Below are 22,910 nucleotides of genomic sequence, written 5' to 3'. Positions count from 1 at the left end.
CAATTATAATTTGAAAGGACTTTAGGTTACAAGGAAAATATATTAAAGGTCCCCTATTATACTGTTTTTCATCAATATATTATAGGTCTCAGATATATACAAAACATGTCTCTGAAGTGTTTTGCTCGAAATACCAAACAGATCACCCATCGCAGCATCCCATAATCCCCTCTGTTTCAGCCCTGTTTCAAAAGTGCTGATTCTGTGTCTATTACTTTAGATGAAAATAAGGGGCCACTCCCCACGCCCCTCTGCGAGATATTTGGTTAAAACACACAGAGTGGTGCTCTAGGAGGAGATTCAGGTGATAAGGTGGGTGGGTGTTACCTTGGTTGGTGATTGGCTAATTGTTACACAAGCCAAAAAAACGTTATGAAATCATAAAGTGGCCAAAATCTGATCAGCTCATTTTCAGACAGGTTTTTATATAAATGGATCAGGACAAAAAGAGAGAGAATCTTTGTTCCTGATGACAAGTTTATCTATAAAATACATGAGAAAGTGGATTTTGCACAATAGGTCCCATTTAAGTTATTGATTAAATGTGAACAAAACCTACTGTATTATGGTTGGATCATTAACTGAGCTTTCTGTTATTCCGTTTTCTCCCCATTTAGTTTCGGCTACAGGCACCGTGCCCACCACCGTGCTCTCCTACTCTGATTACATCTCCAGGCCTGAGGACCATCACAGCATCCTGCGCTTTGACAAAGGAGAGGTGGAGAAATCCTGCCGCGTGGTGATCATTGATGACTCTCTGTATGAAGACGAGGAAAGCTTCAATGTCACCCTCAGCATGCCCATGGGGGGCCGTCTGGGCTCAGAGTTCCCCGCAGCTAGAATCACAATCATTCCCGATATGGAAGACGGTAAGATGACATTTCCATGCTCAAAGGTGTGAAGAGGAATGCAATACTGTGTCAAATGGTCGGGCATAAGAAAGGAAAAGGGCTTTGCTTATTGAATCCCCTTGTGTGGAATTCAGATACAAGTTTTTTTTTTTACTTTCAAAGGTTTTTCAATTCAAGAAACAGGCAGCGTGAATGTGTTTTTTCCTAGGTATTATCAGATTTATTTTGAGGAGTTACTGTATTTGTTCAAGCTGTTATGTGTGATGTTTAAGCACTTTGACAATAGCTGAAGACTGCTTTTGATATTTTTATGAAACTGCAAGATTTTTTGCCAAATTGATCCAAATAGAGACATGTAAACAGTTGGCAGGTGGCCAGACAGACAGCAAAAGTGTGGGAGAAAATGTGAAATGTGTGCTTGAATGTTTTTTCTGTATGGGTTCCTGCTTGTCTGACAATGTTTTGGAGGGAGGGAAAGCGTTTGAGTGTGTGAGACTCCTTCCTGGAGGCAAAGCCTTTATCTCATATCTGCAGGCTCAGACTGGAGGGCTGATAGTCTCGCATTTCTTCCTGACGCCTCTTTGTTCCCTAACACCTGACGGCCATTCCTCAGCTCCCTATCGCTTTGACGATCTCCAGAAGCACTGCTCTAAAGTCAAGACTCCGTGATCACTGGCTAGAGCTGAAAAACCCAGCATAATTGCTGAACAGTCTTTTTTCCCCTTGAATCAAAAACCATTTAAATCATCATAATTTGGGTGATGAATGATGCACTATTAGATTCAGCATTCTTACATTCTTATAACTTGCTTTATGGAGATTAATATTAATCTTCTCCAACTGCTCTAAGTTGGAGGCTTCCTGCTTCCAGGAGAGTCTCCTATTTCATATTCTGTTCATACTACTGAACATTTTATAGAATTGTATGCTTAAGCAATGCATGCATTTTTATTATATATTTATGATCTTATTCCCCTCCCAAGAAATGTATCCAGGTCTCAGTCTGTACTTCAACCTGTGTTTCAACCTGTGCTCAGGAGTTCTTACCTTAAAGGCTACTGCAAATTAGACTGTGTAACAAGTGACTCTCCTCTTCCTCTCCTGTGGGATTCGAGGCAAACACACTGCAAGTGGATTTGACCTGCTTGAAGAAGGAGGAGGTTACGTGTTTGGAATGTTTCCTAACTGTAGCAGCGCTTGGTGTAACCTGAGAGTGAGTACAGGTTCTTTCGACCTCCGCTGCTCCTGGGTATCGACTCAAGACTGCCAAGACAGCTGCTGGGACACACACGTTTTTAATTGGATGTACAACAGTCAGTACTTACAGCATGTTTCACAAAGTAATGTGCTAACACAGTATTTATGGATACTGACTCTCATACTGCAAAAAATGCACGTCCAACACCTGCCAGAGAGCTCATTGATTGGAGATATTATTGAGTATTTTTATGGTTGTCTGACTCCATCAAACACGGTTTCTTGTCATTTACAGTTTGGGTTAAGGTCAAGGCTGTTTGAAAATCACGGAGGCTGACAAATAGAGCACACATATATTACAAAAGTATTAAATAAGCAAACTAAAAGTTTGCTTCAGAAGTGGTTTCAGAAGGACAAATTGCAAAGTTTTAATGGTTAAGGGAACTACTATTTTAGTGGGTCAAATGTTCCTGTTACTGATAAATAGCATCTTCATGTTATGCATTTCTGCTTTTCATAGTTGGGGGCATACCCTATTTTAAGCCCCTGGTTCATAGTCAGTCAGTGTGCAAATATAAACAATGACTTGCCTGAGTAATCCAATTTGTGTGGTTTGAAAATCCAATTCATTATTAAATATACAATGAAATGTTCTTGCTCTACTGATTTGAAACCTCCTGGCATGCCTGCGCCTACATTCGAGGTCCTCTGTGTATTATCACGCAGAAACAGGAGAAACAGGCTAAGGATTAACTTGACTCAGACTGACAACTGGTGTAAACAGTCTGCACTCAGTATTCCTGCTTTATCTGTGATCATGTTTTCTTTGCCTTTAGCTTTAACAGGATAGCTGAGTGACAATCAAAATCTCCTTATGCATATCAGTTATCAGAAAGTGCCAAACTCACAAGGGTCCCCCATACAGCATGATTTTAAGGGACATACAGCCTCCTTTTGTGCAAACTCTCTCTCTCTCTGTGTGTGTGTGTGTGTGTGTGTGTGTGTGTGTGTGTGTGTGTGTCACACAGAAAAGACACACACACAATTTGTGTAAAGTTTGAGCAACAACGCCTCCAAAGTATAATTTGGATTAGGTGCTGGGGGTGTTTAGGTGCCTGCATCCACTGAATAATTGGAATGTGCAGAGCGGGAGAAATAAGGTGGTGTCAAGCCTTCATATCTCCCTGAAGGAGATGATAATGAAATGGCTTGCGTGCTGATGGTGAAGTAAATAGTAAATAGCTCTGAGGCAAGCATAACAAGAATGATCTCCTGTCTGGAAAAGGATAATGGCAGGAGGAGATTTATTCCTACTCCAACTGTAGCTTTTCTGGTTTAGTATTACATTTAAGTATACACTCCAGGTTCGTTTCCTAACTCTACTGCATTATATATGGCAGAGAGGCAAATGGGGGCATCACATCTTTCTTTGTCAGCCCTATTGCTGCAGAAGCTGCCCGGTGGGTGTACATTGGAGTCGGTGCCTGGCCGAGCACCTGTCCCTGTCAGGGAGAGGTCTATGCTGAGGCTCCCCAGGAGGGGTTTCACCCGCTCAGCCAAGCTGTGGGCGAAGAGGTCTTAGAAACATATAGTACTCCTATCAGCAAAAATGTATGTCAGCAACTTCTTTCCAAGCCAACAAACCAAAGTAGCTCACATGATGAAATTAAAAGCCACAGGGAACCAATGTACCAATGTACCAATGTGAACCCTGTTCACACAGTCTTGGCCACCTACCTACTGTAAGTAGGTACAAGCACGTACAAGAAACCACACAAGTGCAATATGAGGTGGAGCTTGTATTGTCTGCCAAGTGTCTGATGTCAATCTGACAATTTATGGGAATCTAAATTGAGAATATTTTTAGTCTTTACAAATAAATGAGTTAAAGAGTACTACAATAGTAACCTGTTGTGTAGAAACTGGGCCATGGAATAAAAGGCACGTTTTCTTTCCAACCAAAACATTATTGTCTCTACTTAGCACACGTTCACCCACACAGAGAGGGAGTCATTCAAATCAGCTGTGTTTGAAATGAAAACCACCAGACTCTAACATGGCACAGGAATTGTTATGTGTGCCTTTAAAAGGAACTTTGTTTGCAAATTATCTCAGATAAAAAGGGTAACCAAAACTCAAGAAAATCCCACTGGGTGGTCTCTAACTTGTTCCCATTTGTCTTCAGGATATCCATTTAAAACATTAAGTAGGATACATTTTGTGCATTTACTACATTTACCTTATGTATAAAACAATAATTAAGTACTGAAATTCTTTAAAAAAAATGTTGCCTTAACACTTAACAATACTTGCCCTATTTTAACACTTAACAATACTTCATTTTACAGAACATGTGTTAGTACTATAAATCTTTGTTTGCCCAAGAGGTTATTTTCTCCAATGATCCAAAATCCAATAGATTAAACCCTTGGCTTTTTTCTCGAGGGAACCAGTGCTATGCTAACTTCAGGATTAGTCTACAAAAACAAGTCATCCCTGAAGCACTCCATTTCACGCAGTCAGAGAGAGATTCATTCGGGTTCAGCTATTAACAGCTGTTCTTTTAGCCCCTGCAGACCTACAACAGACACATTTGTCAGTCTGGGTGGGAAGGTCATGAATGAGGGATCATTGTCTGCTCGCTGCACCTTCTATCTCTGCTGGTTGTTGGGTTTGTCTATCTATTAGACCAGGGGTTCCCAACCTTTTTTCCCAAGAGCCCCCCTAAATGACTCCTGTTGGAAGTTGCGCCCCCCCNCACATAAACACATCGGCAAAATCCGGCTTACTTTGAGCATGTGTTTTAAACAGTTTAATCCCATTGTGAATTGTTTCCACTTCCGCGCCGTCCTTTAATTTCTTCATACAGCGGGAATCCAAATGAATTAATCCTGAGTCCAATAACCATCAAAGTCACTCCAATAGTGCTCCTTAATTACGCTTTCATCCTCCTTTAACAAAATACTTCACATTCATCCAGTTTGTGACAGTAGTTGTAGCATTTTGAGACTTTGAAACTTTAATTACTGCATTTGTGTGTGTGTGTGNTCGCAGGGGGGGTTGCCAGGCCTCAGATGATTTGAGGCCAAATATCATATTTAGACGTTTTTTTGTTGTTGGTATTGCGTTACAATTATATGTAAAAAAACAACAACAAAAAAACGTCTAAATATGATATTTGGCCTCAAATCATCTGAGGCCTGGCAACCCCCCCTGCGATCTTTGGCGCCCCCCAGGTTGGGAACCACTGTATTAGACCGTAATATTACCAAAAGGCCAAAGTATCAGATCCTGAAGGGCTGTGAAAACATCTGGTACTATATGCAACACCTAGTTTTGGGTTATTTAATTAATTTAAAATTAGTTTGAAATATGCACCACCACACCAAAGTATTGACTTTCATGATAATGGTGTTTTATAAGGTCGCAAACAGGTCATTTAGCTGAGATCAGAGAAGACACTCCAATGTAGAAAAGTTCTTCAACCTTAAACCTATTGTGCTTTTTAGGGGGTTCCCTTTCCTTTAGTGTGTTATATAGGTTTTTGTGTATGTAAATGGTCGACAGAGGCTAAAATCCCTTTTATCTCTCTCATACACACTCCTCCACCCTGCCCGAAACCCCTCCATTGGACTCCTTCGTTTACTTCCATTTCATAATGACATCACTATGTAACACTCTTGCTTCTATTGGCTGGCACTCCAACATATTGCAAGTGATAGAGATGTCCCTCCCCTTAGCCTAAGTGGTTGACCAATCACAACAGAAAAAAAATCCGAGCACACTGAGCTCTGGTTTCAGACAGAGCAGGGTGAAAAGAGGTGCTGCAGCACAGGCAGTATGAGAAAGATAAAGCCCCTTTTTTAACATTAAAGTATGGAGACATGTCACAGGAGAGGCACAAAATACAAATGTGAACCTGGAAATTAGCATAATAAAGCCAATACAATAAAATAACCCACATATGAATGGGCAAGAAGAATATTAAATGCCAGCAGGGCATACATTTGAAGTAAACAGTGAAGAGGAGGTAAACTGCCATGGACAATAACAAACATAAAAGAGACTGTGGTAATTGTTATTTCCTATTGCTAATAGTGATCAAAGCGTACAGCCTAATGGCCTTTCGCGCTTTTGTTTCTGTCTTCTCAAAACGATACAAACAATTAAAGTAATGCACATATAAACACAAAACACTATGTAGTTGCTGCTCAATATTTCGTTTTTGCTTATGTTAACAGTTAACTACTTTTTACAACAGGGACATGACATATGTTTCTATTTTATTGTTTAAAAAAACTAAAGCTTTTGGCATGCAAGACTGTTAAGTTTAACAGGCTGTCCAGGAATTGAACAGTAGCATGCACGGACAGCTGCTTTCCTCAGAATACCTGCTATTTTCCCAGCGGCAGACCATCTGCACATTAACGTTCACACCCTTACAGTTTCCACTCTGACTTTTGGGTACCATAGGTTTGGGGAAACTTGTATTTTCTTGCAGAGATAATTGCTGTTTGATATTGTCTCTGCATCCGGGAAATTTCTTTAGTGGTTGGGGCTGTAAGACATGAGAAAGCTTGTTCAGCAGGACTTCACTCGTGTATTTATAGTCTTGTGTCAGTTGCCTGTAAATTTTTCTCTGGTTTTGAAGGTATGATTATGAGCCACTTTAAAGATGGGCGGCCCTGTGCGTGTGCAGTATATCCTGGATGGGGATGAATCAAGAGGGAACCCATAAACCCTGTCATTATGTCTCACCTGGATTTCCACTCAATCTGATATAAACAGATGTCGAAAGTACTTAACCACAATAAGGCTGATTTTAATCAAGAGCCTTTACATACTAGATCAAAAGCCTTCTTTGAAATACAGATTTTTTTTTAAAGGTGTAGATTATTCTGAATTGAGCTGTTTTTATGTGCTTTGGCTGTGAGAGACAGTTTTGTCAAGCACACTGGGCAGAGGAGCATTTGCCTGGGCTCAATTGAATCTCATTAACGAAGCCACTTAGCGCTGTGGGAATGTCATGCAAAGTTCAAGTAGAATCGAGCAGTCAGTGGGAGTGTAAAAGCCCCCTTAGGGAGGCCTGTGTCGCTCCTTGTGGCTCTTATTTTATTTATATGTTCACACATATGCAACTGTGAAAACATTTCCTTTGTTTGTAACTCTAGCAAATGACACATTAAATCAACCAACATAATGCCAATACGTAAAGTGCTCCTATTTGTGAATTGTTTCGTATTTTGAATTTCCGAAAAGTAAACCGAGTAACTCCAGTATTATCGACAATAAAGTCATAAAATAAAAATACACTTTACATAAATCTACATAACAGGTAGGTCTAAATCTGGATTAGTCCACTTAAATCCAGGTAACTCCATACTGTGTGGCGTAGAAGGCTGGAGCCAGTGGTTTACCTTTCAGTTAATGGGCCGTAGCTCTTTGAAGCTCAAAGTTTGTCTGCTTCACAAACCTTATCTGATTACTGGACTGGTACAACAGGGCCTGAGTTCCTGGCTGCAAACCTCAGGCTACTAGATCTGATTACTCTTCCTGTTGGGGACCCAGTGCAGGCAGCCAAAACCATCTTTGTTTGGTTTCTCTGTGGGGGGAAATGCTGGCAGCTGCAAACCTCTTGATGCAGCACTCATTGTTCTGGCTGTGCTCTCAGGACAGATTAAAGCATAAAAGTTGTCTGTCCTTTGCTTGCTCTTAGGGGAAATATTATTTCAACCTCAGAGATGGCTGCTCTGAGAACCACAAATCCCAAGGCTTTGTCTAAAAAGACTATTTCCTTTTTAGAACAAGTCTTATCTTGTTATTATAGAGCAGTAAATACCATAGCAGAATGCATACAAATATGCAACATCATCTGAGGCTAGGATTATAATGATATCATGCAGAATTATAAACATCAATATCAGTTATTGTCCCTGGCAGTACTGTCGACAGTGAACCACTTTTTTCCTCCTCTTGTATTTTGTTAGATAACATAATCATCCGGCAGTTACGTCCGCATAGATTTATTTTGTTCAAAGCATTCACTGCTCAGTTCTACATCATTCCCCCCTTCACTTAGCTTTACACTACGAGATGAGAAACAACTACGTGTTGTTTTGTAGGTATGCAGGCTTTCATTGTCATGGAAACCACAACTCTGCCCATGGCCATCAGCATTCACTTAATTTATTCATGATTTGGTCACAGTTGCTTTCAAAAGCACAAGGTGTATACTGCTCAAAAGTGGCTTGTTCCCATTAGTAATCACAGCAATAATGTATTTGCTCAAGTGTGAGAATGTATGCATATTGTAAGTTATAACGTCCTCTTTATATTGCTTTCAGCTTGTTGCTGCTTTTTCTCTAATGGACTATGACTGACTCCCTGCTGTTCAAATCCAGAAATAGTCTCTATTTGATTGCAGGTCTTACAGCACTCACTAAACCAGATACTGTATACTGTATGCAACAGAGGTCCAGGTCCTTAAGCAACCATTTCACAGCTGCCTGACATAGTGGAAAACAGCCTCTGAAAGGGTTGAATAGAATAATAGTGGGTGAGTTTGGCTGCAGTGGAATCTCAGCTCTTAGGAACACTAATTACACTCAGGCAGGCCTGGGCTGGCACATGGAGCTCTACATCCCCCAGACCTCCTGCCAGGCCTCCTGTCTGCCCCTCAGACCCATCACTTTCAAAGTCATCCCCACCAACAGGCTCCTCCACAACAAAACCAGCAAATTGAAGTCTGCCTTCAGGTCGCTTTTTTGTCTTACAGATGTAGAAATCCTCCCAACACATAATTTCAGGAAGTTAGAAAGTGTTGTTTAAGGGTTCTAATTACAGTGTGGACTATCTGCTGGTGTTTTGATGGAAACATTCTTTCAATTTCTCCTGTAATCAGAGGTAAACCTACAGAGTATTCTAGCTATTACAGATTTAACTCAGCAATTACAACAGACATTCACATATCCTGTTGTGAAACAGATAAAGTTGGTCCTCCTGTGTGCTTTAAACATCGCCTTCATGCCATCCTCTGTTTTTTCCCCAGCTCCCATCTTCTACTTTGGCAACACAGACTACCACGTGGATGAGAGTGACGGCTACGTGGAGGTGCAGGTATGGAGGACGGGGACAGATCTTTCCAAAGGAGGAACCGTGACAGTGCGCTCCAGAAAGACAGATCCCGTCTCCGCTGAGGGTACGTGTCTCTATGAGGTGCCTTTCTATGACAGCTTTAGCTAGTTAGTGCTTAGATAAATGTAAACTACAGATAAATGATAGACTTAAATCATCAACCTGTCACTCTTTGTTTTCCTGAGCTCAAGGGTTCATAGTGATGTTAAAGCTGGATATGTTGGTAGTTGAACTGGGGAAAGTAAACATTGTTTTAGATTAGAAGGAATGAAGGCGAGGCTTATTTTGTTTGGCCCTCACTTTCTAGGCATCCGTCGTACTTGTATGTGCTTTGGACCCAAGACCAGTCGCTATCTCCTCGAGCTTTCCCCACAGTCCCCATTATCTTCTGCCCCGAGGCAGTCTTTTCCCCGTGCACATATTCTTACCATCTCTGCTCTTGTCTGCTTCTTAACTGTTAACATAACTAGCAACTAATCATATGCAGCATGGTAGAAATGCATGCCAACAGTTATACATATATCTGGGTCATAAGTACATGAAAAAACCCTGCGGGCAAAGGGTGAGCGCTCAATACTCAGACTCTTCAAAGAATGGCAAATGAATAACCTGTTTGCGCTCAGGGAGATATCCAGTTTCAGTTATCCACCCTCTCTTTTAATCACGGAACAAATTCCGACTGTTCATGGCTTTTGACCACGTGATAGAAGGCGTTATTTTGTCAGAATGCAGGATATTTCCTTTCATCTTGCTCGCTGCCTGACACTTGCAAATGAATTATGGAGTAACATGAGAACTGCTGTAGAATAAGATAAAATGCAGAGTCCATTTGTGTTGTATCCACTATATCCCATAAGCACTACAGTATGTTATCGGAAACATTCCTGACCTATTTTGTGTTGTGGAGCAGCTGGTGTGGATTACGTTGGGATCAGCCGGAATCTGGACTTTGCACCAGGGGTCACCATGCAGACGTTCCGTGTGACCGTCCTGGATGACCTGGGCCAGCCGGTGCTGGAGGGGCTCGAGAAGTTTGAATTGGTACTCCGAATGCCCATGAACGGGATCCTGGGGGAGCCAAGCAAGACTACCATACTCATCAATGACTCAGTCTCAGACTGTGAGTAAACAGCTTGGTTGGTTTGTAAGTGATTCAAGACGATAATGCTGCATTTCCGATGGTAATTTATGGATTGAATTATGTTCTTCTAGTGCCAAAGGTGCAGTTCCGTGATGCTGTGTATGTGTGCAATGAGAACTCAGGGCAGATCTCAGCTACTGTATACCGTAGTGGAGACATCAGCTACAAGTCCACAGTGCGCTGTTACAGCAGACAGGGGACAGCCCAGGTCATGATGGACTTCAATGAGAGGCCCAACACGGATGATTCCATAATCACCTTTTTACCAGGTGGTGTAAACAAACATAATACACCCCATTTGCATAATTTATGTTTAACAAGACACATTTAGACATTCAATATATTTTTCACTTTTCCTTTATCAGGAGAGATTGAAAAGACTTGTGTACTGGTGCTAGTTGATGATACAGAACATGAGGAGGAAGAAGAGCTACGTCTTGTGCTTGGAAGCCCCAAGAGTGAATCTCCATTTGGAGCATCTATTGGAAGTCAGAATGAAACGCTCATCAAGATAAAAGACGATGGAGACAGTAAGGATGCTTGGTTTTGTTGTACTTAAAAAAGTTATTTTTAAATGCCACAAGGTGCAGAATATTTATATGATCATAACGGGGCCAGAGTTTAATGTGCCACCCAGTTTTCAGCTATCCCAATGTCATACTTATTTTTTTAATAAATGTTTGGTCAGTGTTGCTATTTTTCCAGATATACAACAGTACCTTTTTATTAATCTTAAGGCAACAAATTCAGAAAGTGACATACACAGGGGCTTTCATATGTGGTAGGCTGAAATGTAAGAGTTACTAGCATTTTGAAACTATGCTTTCTCAGAGGCGATTATTAGGTTTGGAGAGACCAAATTCAGTGTGAATGAGCCAAAGGAAATTGGCCAAGTGTCTGTGGTGAGGATCCCAGTGCTGCGTGTAGGAGACCACTCCAAGGTGTCTGTTGTCCGAGTTCACACCAAGGATGGATCTGCCACCTCTGGGGAGGACTACCATCCCATCTCTGAGGGTAAATAATAAAGCTAGGCACTTATCGTAATAGCATGTTCTTTGTGAGTAAAGATTTGATCAACTATCTCCTCTTTTTGCAGAAATCGTGTTCAAACAGGGTATCACTGAGCAATATGTGGAGGTGGAGATTTTATATGATATTGTCAGAGAAATGAGGGAAGCATTCACTGTGCACCTGAAGCCTGATGAAAACATGGTGGCAGAGACAAAGGTGAACATTGAGCCAAATTAACATATAATTTAAGTGCCAAGTCTGTAACTACCTTCTCCATTAACATCCTCTTGATTGCCCCTGCTTGTCAATCAACAGATGAGCAAAGCCATAATCTATATCGAGGAGACCAACAGCATGGCGGATGTCACCTTCCCCTCTGTGCCCAGAGTGGTTTCTCTGTTGCATTACGACGACATCGACAGGAGTAGGGACTCTTCACCTGTGGCCGGATACCCCGTCATTTGCGTGACTGTACGTCCAAAGTGATAGCCCAATAACTACTTGGGGGCATACATTTCAGTCATTTCAACTGCAAATTATTTATTTCACAAGACTTTATGTCACTCCAGCTGGCAGTAAATACTGTTAATGAGGTAGTATTTAGCAGATGTGCAGACGTTGCTCAATTATCAGCTACCCTGAAAGCTCATCAGGAGAATACAGAATGACTTTGGCTGCTGCAGTGATTTTTGGATACATTTTTACTCACAAGCCCAATGTATTCTTTCCATTTCCCAGGCCTGTAACCCCAAATTCCCAGACTACGACAAAACAGGCTCCATCTGTGTAAGCGAGAACATCAACAACACCCTGACTCATTATCGTTGGCTGGTCAGCGCCCCTACCGGGTCAGATGGCGTAACCAGCTCTATGAGGGAAGTTGACTTCGATACCTTCTTCACCTCGTCAAAGCTTATCACTCTGGATTCAGTCTATTTTCAGGCTGGTTCCAGGGTGCAGTGCGCTGCCAGGGGCGTGAACTCTAACGGGGATGAAGGTCTAGAGCTCAGTAGCCCCATAGTGTCCATCAGCATAGATGATGGTGAGTGCAACTTATTTTCTAGCTTGAAATGTGTAGTCGATGGATATGGCTCAACGCGATAAGCAGTTGTTGGCTGCGTTTTCCCTCCTTGCTGTCCTTGCTCCGACAAAACATTGACACATAAAATCATTTTCGAGTAGAAGTGTTAGGGGAACAAAACGTTTGATGTTTGTTTGTGTATGCCGTGGTTGCAGGAATGTGCCAGCCGCGTGTTGCCGGCACAGTGGGGGCCGAGCCCTTCTCGGCCAAGCTGCGATACACTGGAATGGAAGAAACAGATCACCCAAATCTCATTAAACTGACTGTCACCATGCCCCACATTGATGGTAAGCACAGCAGATCAAATCATTTTTATCAGTGAAATTATAAAAAGACAGGTTGTTGGTTTGAAACCACTCTTGAGCTGGGAGGCTCTATTTGTCACTCATCAATCAATATATTACTGTTACTTTCCCTAAGTTGTAAATCTTACATTCCAATGCTTCCACTTCCTGACTTCTTCATGTGTGTCCTGCCTCAGGTATGTTGCCTGTAGTTTCCACCCGAGCCCTGTCTAACTTTGAGCTGACACTGAGCCCCGACGGTACCCGCGTTGGAAACCACCGCTGCTCCAATTTGTTGGACTACACTGAGGTCAAGACTCGCTACGGCTTCCTTAGTGAAGCCACTAAAAATCCAGAAGTGATCGGCGAGACGTCCTCCTACCAATACAGCCCTTCCCTCAGGGGATCCAGTACACTACGATTCTACAGAAACCTCAACCTGGAGGCTTGTCTGTGGGAGTTCACCAGCTACTACGACATGTCTGAGCTACTCAGCGACTGTGGAGGCACCATTGGGACTGATGGACAGGTAAGCAGCCCTACCTTTGAGCTTTAGCTCACCTCTAACCCTTTTTTGTCACCTCAAGACATGAGGAGCAAGGAGGCAGTTAAATAAAGCTTCAGACTACCTTGAGGATAGGAATGTAAACAGTTACTGGTCCATTCTAGTCTTGCCAATTTTCATTTCAAAATCCTCCCAGATTTTCAGTGCTAATTAATCATTTACAGGCTTATTAAAACCCTGCTTGCCCACTTGGTTTTCCTTAAGTGATCCTAAAGTAAATACAAGCCTGTAGAGAAGTCATCCATTAGTGTCCAGGGACCTGTGTTAACCTCTGTAGTAATGACTAACCTGACAGTCTGCTCCACCCAGCTTCCACTTATTTGTCCTCTTAAAGTGGCAAGTCAATAACCAGCAGCCTCATACAAATCTGTATTCCTCGGTTTCGCTATGTGTACAATGTGTTTTTTTGTAGCATCAGTGAAATGCAGTGCTGGAAAGAGGACATCTTCAAGCCCTCTGTTCTGTCCGGCGCACATACCTTCGGCCTTCAATATTTGCATTCACCCTGGAAACCCAGCGTTAGTTGACTTGCTGTTAATCAAGGGAGGGTGTTGATAAAGAAGGGCAGTAAGAGTGCATGAGAACATCATGGTGAAAACCTCCAGTACACTCACTTCTGAGGATTATTAATTAAAGCCCTACAGCAATGGCAAATAGGTATTGGCTCTCAAGTTACTGTATATAAGATTGTATACATTTTTTAATAATAACTGCCAGTTTGTCATTTAACATGGCTTAAGGTAAATTGAATAACAAAAGGCATCACCCAGGTGATAACAAACATTCCCAACAAGTGGAACTGTGTAGCCTATAGCCATGTGATGTAAATGAGAATGTGACAGTAATAAACGTGTCTTGACAAGAAGGCAGACAGTTGCCAGTTTAATAACATGTACCCTGAGGTTAAAAACGTAATGCAGAAAGTTTGCATTAAATGGTAAGCACAGCACCCAGGTCTTCATTGATTAGTGGCCAAACTAATCAGAGATAATCGAATAACATATAAAAGAAAAGCAGGTTTTGCAAATGAGGAGTAGTTTTGCAATCCTGAAGAACAAACAACCCAAGAAAAAAAAAAGAGTCTGTCCCCATTGTCTTTAAATATGTATGTATATTGTATACATTCAGCTCTTATACATCTCTTTATGGGAGTGTATTGTTGCCATGGTTACTGAACAGAGCAAAAGACTGTGTATAGAGATGCATACACAGGGGCATCACAGGCTCACTTTCAGGATATGGGAGGCAGGATCATTGGGGAAAACAGGGTGCCTTTGTTTGTGGGTGCTCCTGTGACCTGAGTGCTCCTCTAAGTGGGCAGGCTGCCTGTGAGGGCCAGGGGCCAGTGTCATGTCACAGTGTAGGGCTTAGTGCCCAGCTTAACAGGACCAAAGGAATCTATTAAGGCCCAGCAGGATGTGTCAGGAGGCCAAATCATTTGCCTGAGCCCTCAGCGCCCAGAGGCGTAGGCACGTCTCCACATGAACACAGAGCCAGTGCAGGCAGGTACCGCTCACAGGTCAGAGGAAAGTGCAGATATTATTGTAGTGCGGTATTTTGCAATGTTAGTAGATTACTGCTGTACAATATGTTTTGGACACATTTTATTTGCAATTTGACATGAAAAGAAAGCTAAAAGATAAACATGTCAGTACTTAATTTGTAATGGATTAAGTCAATTACCACTTAGAGATTACATTCAATCTTACACATTTTAGAACAACAGCTGAATTTACTAATGCCTGATGTTACCATTATAGGAATGATATCCCAGGAAAGTTTCCCATCACATGTGTTGTCAAGTTTGAACAACAACACTTTCTTAAATCAGCCATAATGGTAGAATATATTGTTTGTTATATTCAGAGGGATTGTATATGTACTTTATTCAGGGTGTTTAACACCTATTACCCCTAAGAAAAGGCTCAATTAATCTGTGAAGTATGATTTTAAGGCTTTGCTCTCACACAACATATTGGTTGTCCCTGCAGGTGTTGAATTTGGTCCAGTCCTATGTGACTTTACGAGTCCCGCTCTACGTCTCCTATGTCTTCCACTCCCCTGTTGGAGCAGGAGGATGGCAGCACTTTGACTTGCAGTCAGAGATGAAGCTCACATTTGTGTACGACACTGCCATCTTATGGAGGGATGGTATCGGTAGCCCACCAGAAGCTGAACTACAAGGTACAAGTAGTTTGCAATTTTAAATTAGGAAATATAAAAAAATATGTCATGTTCACTTTTAAATTAGTTAAGTTGCCGATTTAAATCTGTCTGTGATTGTCTTTGCAGGTGCCCTGTACCCAACCAGTATGCGTATAAATGGACAAGGACGACTAGTAGTCAACTTCCGCACTGAGGCTCGATTCAGAGGCCTGTTTGTTTTTGCACATCCAGGTAGAGTATGTCATTTAAAAAGGGGTTTAACTGCAGTGTTTAAAGTATTAATTAGATTGTGCTTTATAGCATGTCATATTCATTTTCAAAAAGTTAAAAGGCAACAGGTTTCTTGGTGTAGAATATTTTGTGTGTAAGGTACTGTAGGGTTTACTCAGCTTCTATATTCATGCTTCATCTGTGACCATTCATTTAAAGATAGAATGCATTTTTTGTCACATTCATCATTAGTTCCTGATGGTGCAGTAATTTACTTTGCAACTGAGCATGCCACATATGCTTTAACGGATGTATTTCTCTGTCAGCTTCACCTCTAACCTCTATGGTCATGTGTCCGGACCACCCTGGTATAACCTATAACCTCAGTCTTGTGAGGAATGAGCCGACGTACAACCAGCCCATCCAGCAGTGGACATTTGTTTCTGATTTTGCTGTAAGTAGACATTTTGTTTTACCAGTTTGAATATTTTTACACCTGATTCTTACTAAACAAAGTTTTCCTTCTCAGGTGCGCGACTACTCTGGCACGTACACGTTGAAGCTTATCCCCTGCATATCTCCCCCAAACCTGGAGTATAACATCCCTCCTGTCTGCCACCCCAGAGAGCCCCTTACCTTCGACATGGACATCCGCTTCCAGCAGGTGACTCCTCCTCATCTAAAATTAGATAGGAAAAAACTGGATTTATTTATTGAATGGTGTGAGGGAATAGACATACAATTTGAGAGCTTCTGAGATACCAATACCTTGTTAAAAAAGGAAATTGCCTTTTAAAACCCCTGAGATGTATGTTTTAACCACCCACCCCCCGACCTATTAACTTCAGAATAACATAGCAGTAGTGTTCACTTAAAGTTACACAAGATGTTTCCAACTCCATTACTCTAAACAAAATGCCCAAAATACAAAATGTCTTTCTTCAAAGTGATAAAACACAAATCAAGTAAAGCAATGGATTCCAAAAATAACCCAAAGGTATTTAACTTACTGGCCAAAGTGTTGGGAATCAGTAAATCTGGCCTTAAAGCAAGAGTGACCTTGATTCATATAACATGTATATATCTCAGTCTAAACATATATTGTTTCAGCTACACAAAATAAAAACATGTTTTTATTAGGTGCAGTGGAGTCTAAACTACTTGTTCAAATACTGAGCATTTAAAGGCCTTCCTATGAAACGTAGAGGGTTGGCTGACAGGAATAAATGAAATAAGGAGAATTGGTTAATAACAAAAAGACCTGACATCATGATTGAATTTATCAATTTATGCGTACTCCAATATTCATTGCTTCCTGTAAACCACATCTCTAGACTCCTATTAAGCCATTTATTTTCTTGCCTCTATCTGTTTTCCTGACACACTCCAACTAATTAAGTGCTCGTAAAACTGCAACTCTTCTCCGTTACGCATACAGGAACAGATCTCTAATCAACATCGTTATTTTTAATATATTCAGAGGCACATGGAGAGCCATGTGTCCAGCTACACATTATGATGCCAAAATCTAACCACCCAAACAAATAATTAATGCTCTCAGCCCAGATATACTAACAAATTGGCGTCAAAGTTTATCAAAGACCAAAGTCTTAAAAGATATTTTACTGCCTTACCAAAAAATTTAAAATGAAACAAAAACAAAAGTATCCCACTGACAATGATGGAAGAAAGAAGCGTTGCTTGGCTTTGTCTCTAACATGGCTTGTGTGTGTGCTTGTGCTTCTAGGTTAGCGACCCGGTGGCTGCTGAGTTCAGTCTGAACACACAGATGATCTTACTCTCAAAGCAGACGCTCTGGCTTTCCGACGGCTCCATGGGCTTTGGACAGGAGAGTGATACTGCTTTCTCCCAGGGTAAGGCCTAACATGTAGTCATAACATATTTTTGATAGCTTATGGATTATAAAACACATAAACAAAAAGTAGTAAAACCGACTGAAAATGCATTATCAATCAATCAATCAATGTTTATTTATATAGCCCAATATCACAAATGTTACATTTGTCTCAGTGGACTTCACAGTTTGTACAGAATATCAGTATGACAATACGACACCCTCTGTCCTTAAACCCTCACATCGTANTGTGTGCCTTGGCAGTCTCAGAATGTTACATTTGTCTCAGTGGACTTCACAGTTTGTACAGAATATCAGTATGACAATACGACACCCTCTGTCCTTAAACCCTCACATCGTACAAGAAAAAACTTCCAGAGAAAACCCCACAGTTTAAAGGGGAAAATGGGAGAAACCTCAGGGAGAGCTACAGAGGAGGGATCCCTCTCCCAGGACGGACAGACGTGCAATAGATGCCGTGTGTAAATTACACTGCTCCTTGGACGTGTAGATCATTCTATAGATCAAACTAGAATCCCTGTGTAATGAATATTTCTGTTGATTTAGCAAAAATGTTCCCTATCTGACCAAACAGCATACATTTGAAGGAAAATGAGGCGTCCGTGAAGTGTCCTTTTGACCACTTTCATGTCTTTTCTACAAACAAGCTAATGAGCTGGATTTAATTTTTTCCAACAACATCTTGAATGTCTTTGAAAAATCCTTCAAGCCGCTGTCCAAGTTAGTGTAGAAAGCTCCTCTTGCCAAGAATGAGAGAGTCATTTTTGCTGGCATTTGAATGTTATTCTCAAAGTAAAACTTGCTCCAGTACAACTTTTAATATACAGGCTTTTTGCAGTGATAACATTTTGTATTTATCTTTCCTTTAGGTGATACAATTTACGGCCGAGTGATGGTGGATCCAGTGCAGAACTTGGGCGACTCCTTTATTTGTAGCATAGAGAAAGTGTTCCTGTGTACTGGAGCTGATGGATATGTCCCTAAATACAACCCCGGCAACTTTGAGTTTGGCTGTCTGGCAGATGCTCCCTCTCTTCTCTATAGATTCAAGATAATTGTAAGTATAAACATTATATCTCATCATTTCACACAGTAGGGCAGCTCAATTAATCGTATTTTAATCGCAATTACGATTTTAGAATGCAACGATTATGAAAACAACATAATCAACTGTTAAAAACATACTGTTTTTTTCAATAAATTGATGTTTTCAAAGTAAATGGATAATCGTTTTTAATAATCGTGATATCAATTATTGACCCAAATAATCGAGATTATGATTTTTGCCATAATCGAGCAGCCTTATCACACAGGCTTTGTGTCCATTTTAATCTAAATATTCTCTCCTGTTTCATCCTTCACCCCAGGACAAGGCCCAGCCAGAGACCCAGGCCCGCTCATTTGGTAATGTAGCTTTCAACACCTTCCTTGCGGTGGATGACCCCGGCGCTTTAGCTCTAGTGAGACAACCTGGGTCAGATGGTTTCAGGATAGATTCTTCAGCTCTCTTCCAGGTCAGTATGAATGTTAAGCACAACAAACACATTCAGCACACACACCCGCGTCCTTATTCTCAAATCCTTAATGCATCCTAGTTTGTGTTATGATTGTGCTTGAATTTACATTTTTGGCATCCTGCTGTGTAAAGAGCAAGTGAAAAGAGCAAGATAAAAAGTATGTATACTGTTCAAGGGTCATAGAAAGTAACCTAAAAACATGTTTGTTTTTCTCTGACTTTTCACTTTGTTTTCTTATCAAGGCGAGAGAAAAAAATTCAATGACCTGACAATCTGCGTGGAAACCTTATTGCAATTCAGCAATCTAGTAGAAACTAAAAATATAAAACCAAACACAGCACAGATTGTAAAGGGAGCTAAGTAACGCTAAAGAGCTTATAGAAGCTTTAGATATTTATAACACAATGAGATGAAATGAGATTGAAACAAACATAAACAAATAAAAACATTACACACATACTGAGCACACTAATTATGGCTCAGGTGTTATATAACTTATATTTTGACAGTGATGGAAAGGGTATTATTTAAAAAGATTAGTTTTTTCCAATGGCTGAAAAAGTTGTGTTCTTTAACTCTATTCTACAGTAACTGCACAAGGCACACATTGAGTTTGAGATGGCATGATAAGTTGGCTAGATATAAACTAGTACGGAAAAAATGCCACAACAAACAAGCATTACTGACAGCAGCTGCATTTTTAAAAGTGGTAAAAGTATATCATGGTGTTTTTCTTTTATTAGTTAAGGATAAAGAAAACAGCAGATTTTCTGAAAATCGAAAGTATATAATATTTTCTAACTATAACTGTTACTCTCTTCAGGTGTCTGCAGGGAGGGAATGGTTTATTCACACCATCTACACTGTCCGTTCTCGGAATAACGCTAACCGTGGCATAGGTAAGAGAAGCCTTGAGTACCATGTAATGAGCCAGCAAACAAGTCTACTTCCAAAGGGTCAACATCGAGCAAGAAGATCAGCCAACGAAGTGCCAGACGTAATAGAAGACATTGGTCAGAGTAACAACCGCGGCACCAACATCCTCCACATCGCGCTGGATCGCAGCAGCCAGCAGAGGACGAGCCCAGAGAGAGAGATCTTCACCAAAGGGATCATCCCGCGTGAACTCAACCAGAAGGACAACAGTGATGACGGACTAGTGTTGATCATTGGGGTCTTTGTGGGCCTGCTCCTCACGGTGCTCATCATTATCGTTGTGGTGCTACTGGTGCGGTCCAAGCGAGTGAAGAAAGATGTACCCAAGAAGTCCAGCAGCGCAGAGCCCATGATGACACAAGCCATCAGTGACAGCTCAGAGGTCTAACAGACTGATGATAGAGAGTTACCGTTAATATTTTTCTTTTGCAAGTGCCTCACATTTAGATAAAAGATTGAAGATTGTGTGTGAAGCAACACAAAATACAAGAGCTTTGATTCTATTCAGAAATCTACTTGAAATACTGCATCACTTCCACAACTGGGAAATTGTTGGGACACTCACTTAGAGACGGACTTTGTTAGCGGCTGTTTTAAGGTTCTAAGGGTGTTTTCAGCACTCACTTATTGATTTGCTTTTTTATGCCACTTGATCCCAAAAAGGTGTTTTTACGTTTCCAAAGGTGCTACAGAAGATGCCTCTTAACTTGGATGGCAATTGGTGTTTTACTGAGCAGGTCACGAGACGGTGGATATAACAGATAATGCAGTTGTTAACAGCAGGCTTTGTATGTTTGATTTTCTGCATCGAGACACTGTCCACAGTCTGCTTACACTGGTTAAACCTGTCTGTTCTTATAGAGAATGATTTGTCCTTAGATTCAGTGCGTGCCTAAGAAATCACATCATTTTGAGGTTTTATGTTGTACGTTATGATTTGTCCTGTGTGATGATCAGTAAGACATCAAAGTGAAAAACAATGTTTCATATTTGTTTGTTGTGTTCATGATTTAGCATGCATTTCATTTTGTTTTGTTTTTATATTGTAAAAATAAGTCAAAATGCTGATTTGAATGGAGTTGTTGCAAATGTGTCTAATCTACTGTATTTCCATTAGTGTGTTTTTTACACTGTATCCCCTGAACAACAGTATTTATCAATGGCCACATTTTAACTCCCCTCTAATATTTAGTATTATCTTTAAAACGTATAATTGACACTTGGCACTAAATCAAAAAAGAAAAGTAAAACTGTTAGAGTCTGTAGTTATGATTTGACTTTCAAGACAGCTGGTCTGCAATGTACAGTGAACTATAATAGCGGTTCCAGATCCACTTTCTCCAACAGGAACCATTTTCACTCTAAACTATTACATTTTTAAATCAATTTACACAACAACACAATTAGTCAATATACTTACAGTAAAGGGAATTCATTGTTTTACCTTGACTCATCATCATACATTCAGAACTGCTGTCCTCCCCCCTATCAATCACTTTGAAATGTATCTATTTATTTTTGTGTGCTTGTCATTTAGTGCAGAAACAAATCATAATATCTTTACCTCTCCCTTTATGATTTAGTTTGAACCTATTATTCTCAAATTCTAATTGTAATGTAATTCAGATTTCCATGTACAATAAACATATACAGGTTATGTATACGTTTTAGTTTCCCAGATGCAGGCACAGGATTGCCATAACACCTGATTACCTCATACTACTGTATATCCTTGATAGACTCTAATCACTACTCTATAAATGTCAAGTTTATTTGCAATTTTATTTTGAAATTGAATACAATTCTATGCAACCTGTGAAATCATACCTTCATGAAATGTTTACCCCAAGTATGATTCTTTTCAGCGCACATTTTACATTTGCTTGTGTATCTAGGTTTGACACTGTATCAATGTACTGCGGTTCTTTTATTCCACTCTAATGCTTTGAGTGCGTCCTGAGTTTTTGTATGCACATGTATGTATGTATATACTTATGTATTACCTATAAATATACCATTTGGATGTATTGGGAATGGTTACTGTTAAAACAAATGCATACTGTATGTGATGTAAGTATTTGTAACATAGACCAGAAGCACAGCATGGTCTGCAAATAAAGTAATTTTTCAAGAAGTTTTGTTTTTTGATTAAACACATGTTTTAGCTTGAAGCTTCTTTGAACAATTATCCCATTTGTTTGTAATAGATGCAAAGCTTTTCCTTAAAACATTGTAAAAAGAAAAGGCTGTATAGAAATCTATAAATATATCTATACCTTAAACCCCCCAAAATGGAAATCCCACACCATATCATGATGTACCTAGATCTGTATTATTTCCATGGTGGCAAAAAGGTAAAGAACAATCAGAAATGCAATAATCAATATGACCTTTTCAACAATTATTACTTAATCAAACAACTGCAACTGTTCTGTAAATATCATCTGCATCATGTTACTATCTACATAACATACAGTATTGTTTAGAATGTTTAGAACATGTTATATTGTTTACGTGCCAGGGGATGAAATTCGTTTTTAGCTACATCCTTGAATAATGCATTCAATTTGAAGTGCAATTGATGTTATTTTTAGAATTTTAAATAACATTTTAAATTGTGCTTACTTAAGCTATTTCACTTTAGTTTTACAAGCACATTTAGAAACATCCAAATCTAGTCAAGCATAACATCAGTCATACAACGAGTCAGTAAACCATGTGCTTTTATTACCAGTGCATATTCATAAAGAAAACACAACAGTTTGTATTGGTGTGACACAGCATAGGGTAAAATGCTTCAGAAACATCTGAAAAGGTGGAGCCTTCGACTCTTGAAAGATGTCTGGGCTTCTGATTGGCAACAAGTCAAACAACAGATCAGGTGCACGGAAAACAGCAGCTTCCTGGTTGTCTCATAAGGTGAAATCAGGTCACATCCTGT

General features: G+C 40.3%; 1 protein-coding gene across 1 annotated transcript; it reads left to right on the top strand.

Moving 5' to 3' along the window:
• Positions 1-565: 565 nt before the first annotated feature.
• On the top strand, positions 566-22,103 carry LOC104947776 (FRAS1-related extracellular matrix protein 2-like). Its single transcript, XM_010773866.1, has 19 exons — positions 566-869; positions 9,097-9,246; positions 10,093-10,302; positions 10,395-10,592; positions 10,689-10,853; positions 11,155-11,337; positions 11,420-11,550; positions 11,650-11,805; positions 12,073-12,376; positions 12,571-12,702; positions 12,897-13,228; positions 15,256-15,448; positions 15,557-15,661; positions 15,967-16,094; positions 16,170-16,304; positions 17,388-17,514; positions 18,386-18,573; positions 18,884-19,030; positions 19,857-22,103. Exons 1-19 carry the CDS (start codon positions 566-568, stop codon positions 20,355-20,357), a joined length of 3,789 nt encoding a protein of 1,262 aa, XP_010772168.1. The 3' UTR covers positions 20,358-22,103.
• The last annotated feature ends 807 nt before the right edge of the window (positions 22,104-22,910 follow it).

This window comes from Notothenia coriiceps, unplaced genomic scaffold (genome assembly GCF_000735185.1).
Source record: "Notothenia coriiceps isolate Sejong01 unplaced genomic scaffold, NC01 NC01_scaffold00013038, whole genome shotgun sequence".
Classification (NCBI taxonomy): domain Eukaryota; kingdom Metazoa; phylum Chordata; class Actinopteri; order Perciformes; family Nototheniidae; genus Notothenia; species Notothenia coriiceps.
Note: the sequence above shows the minus strand (reverse complement) of the source record. Positions and strands in the feature narration are given on the sequence as shown.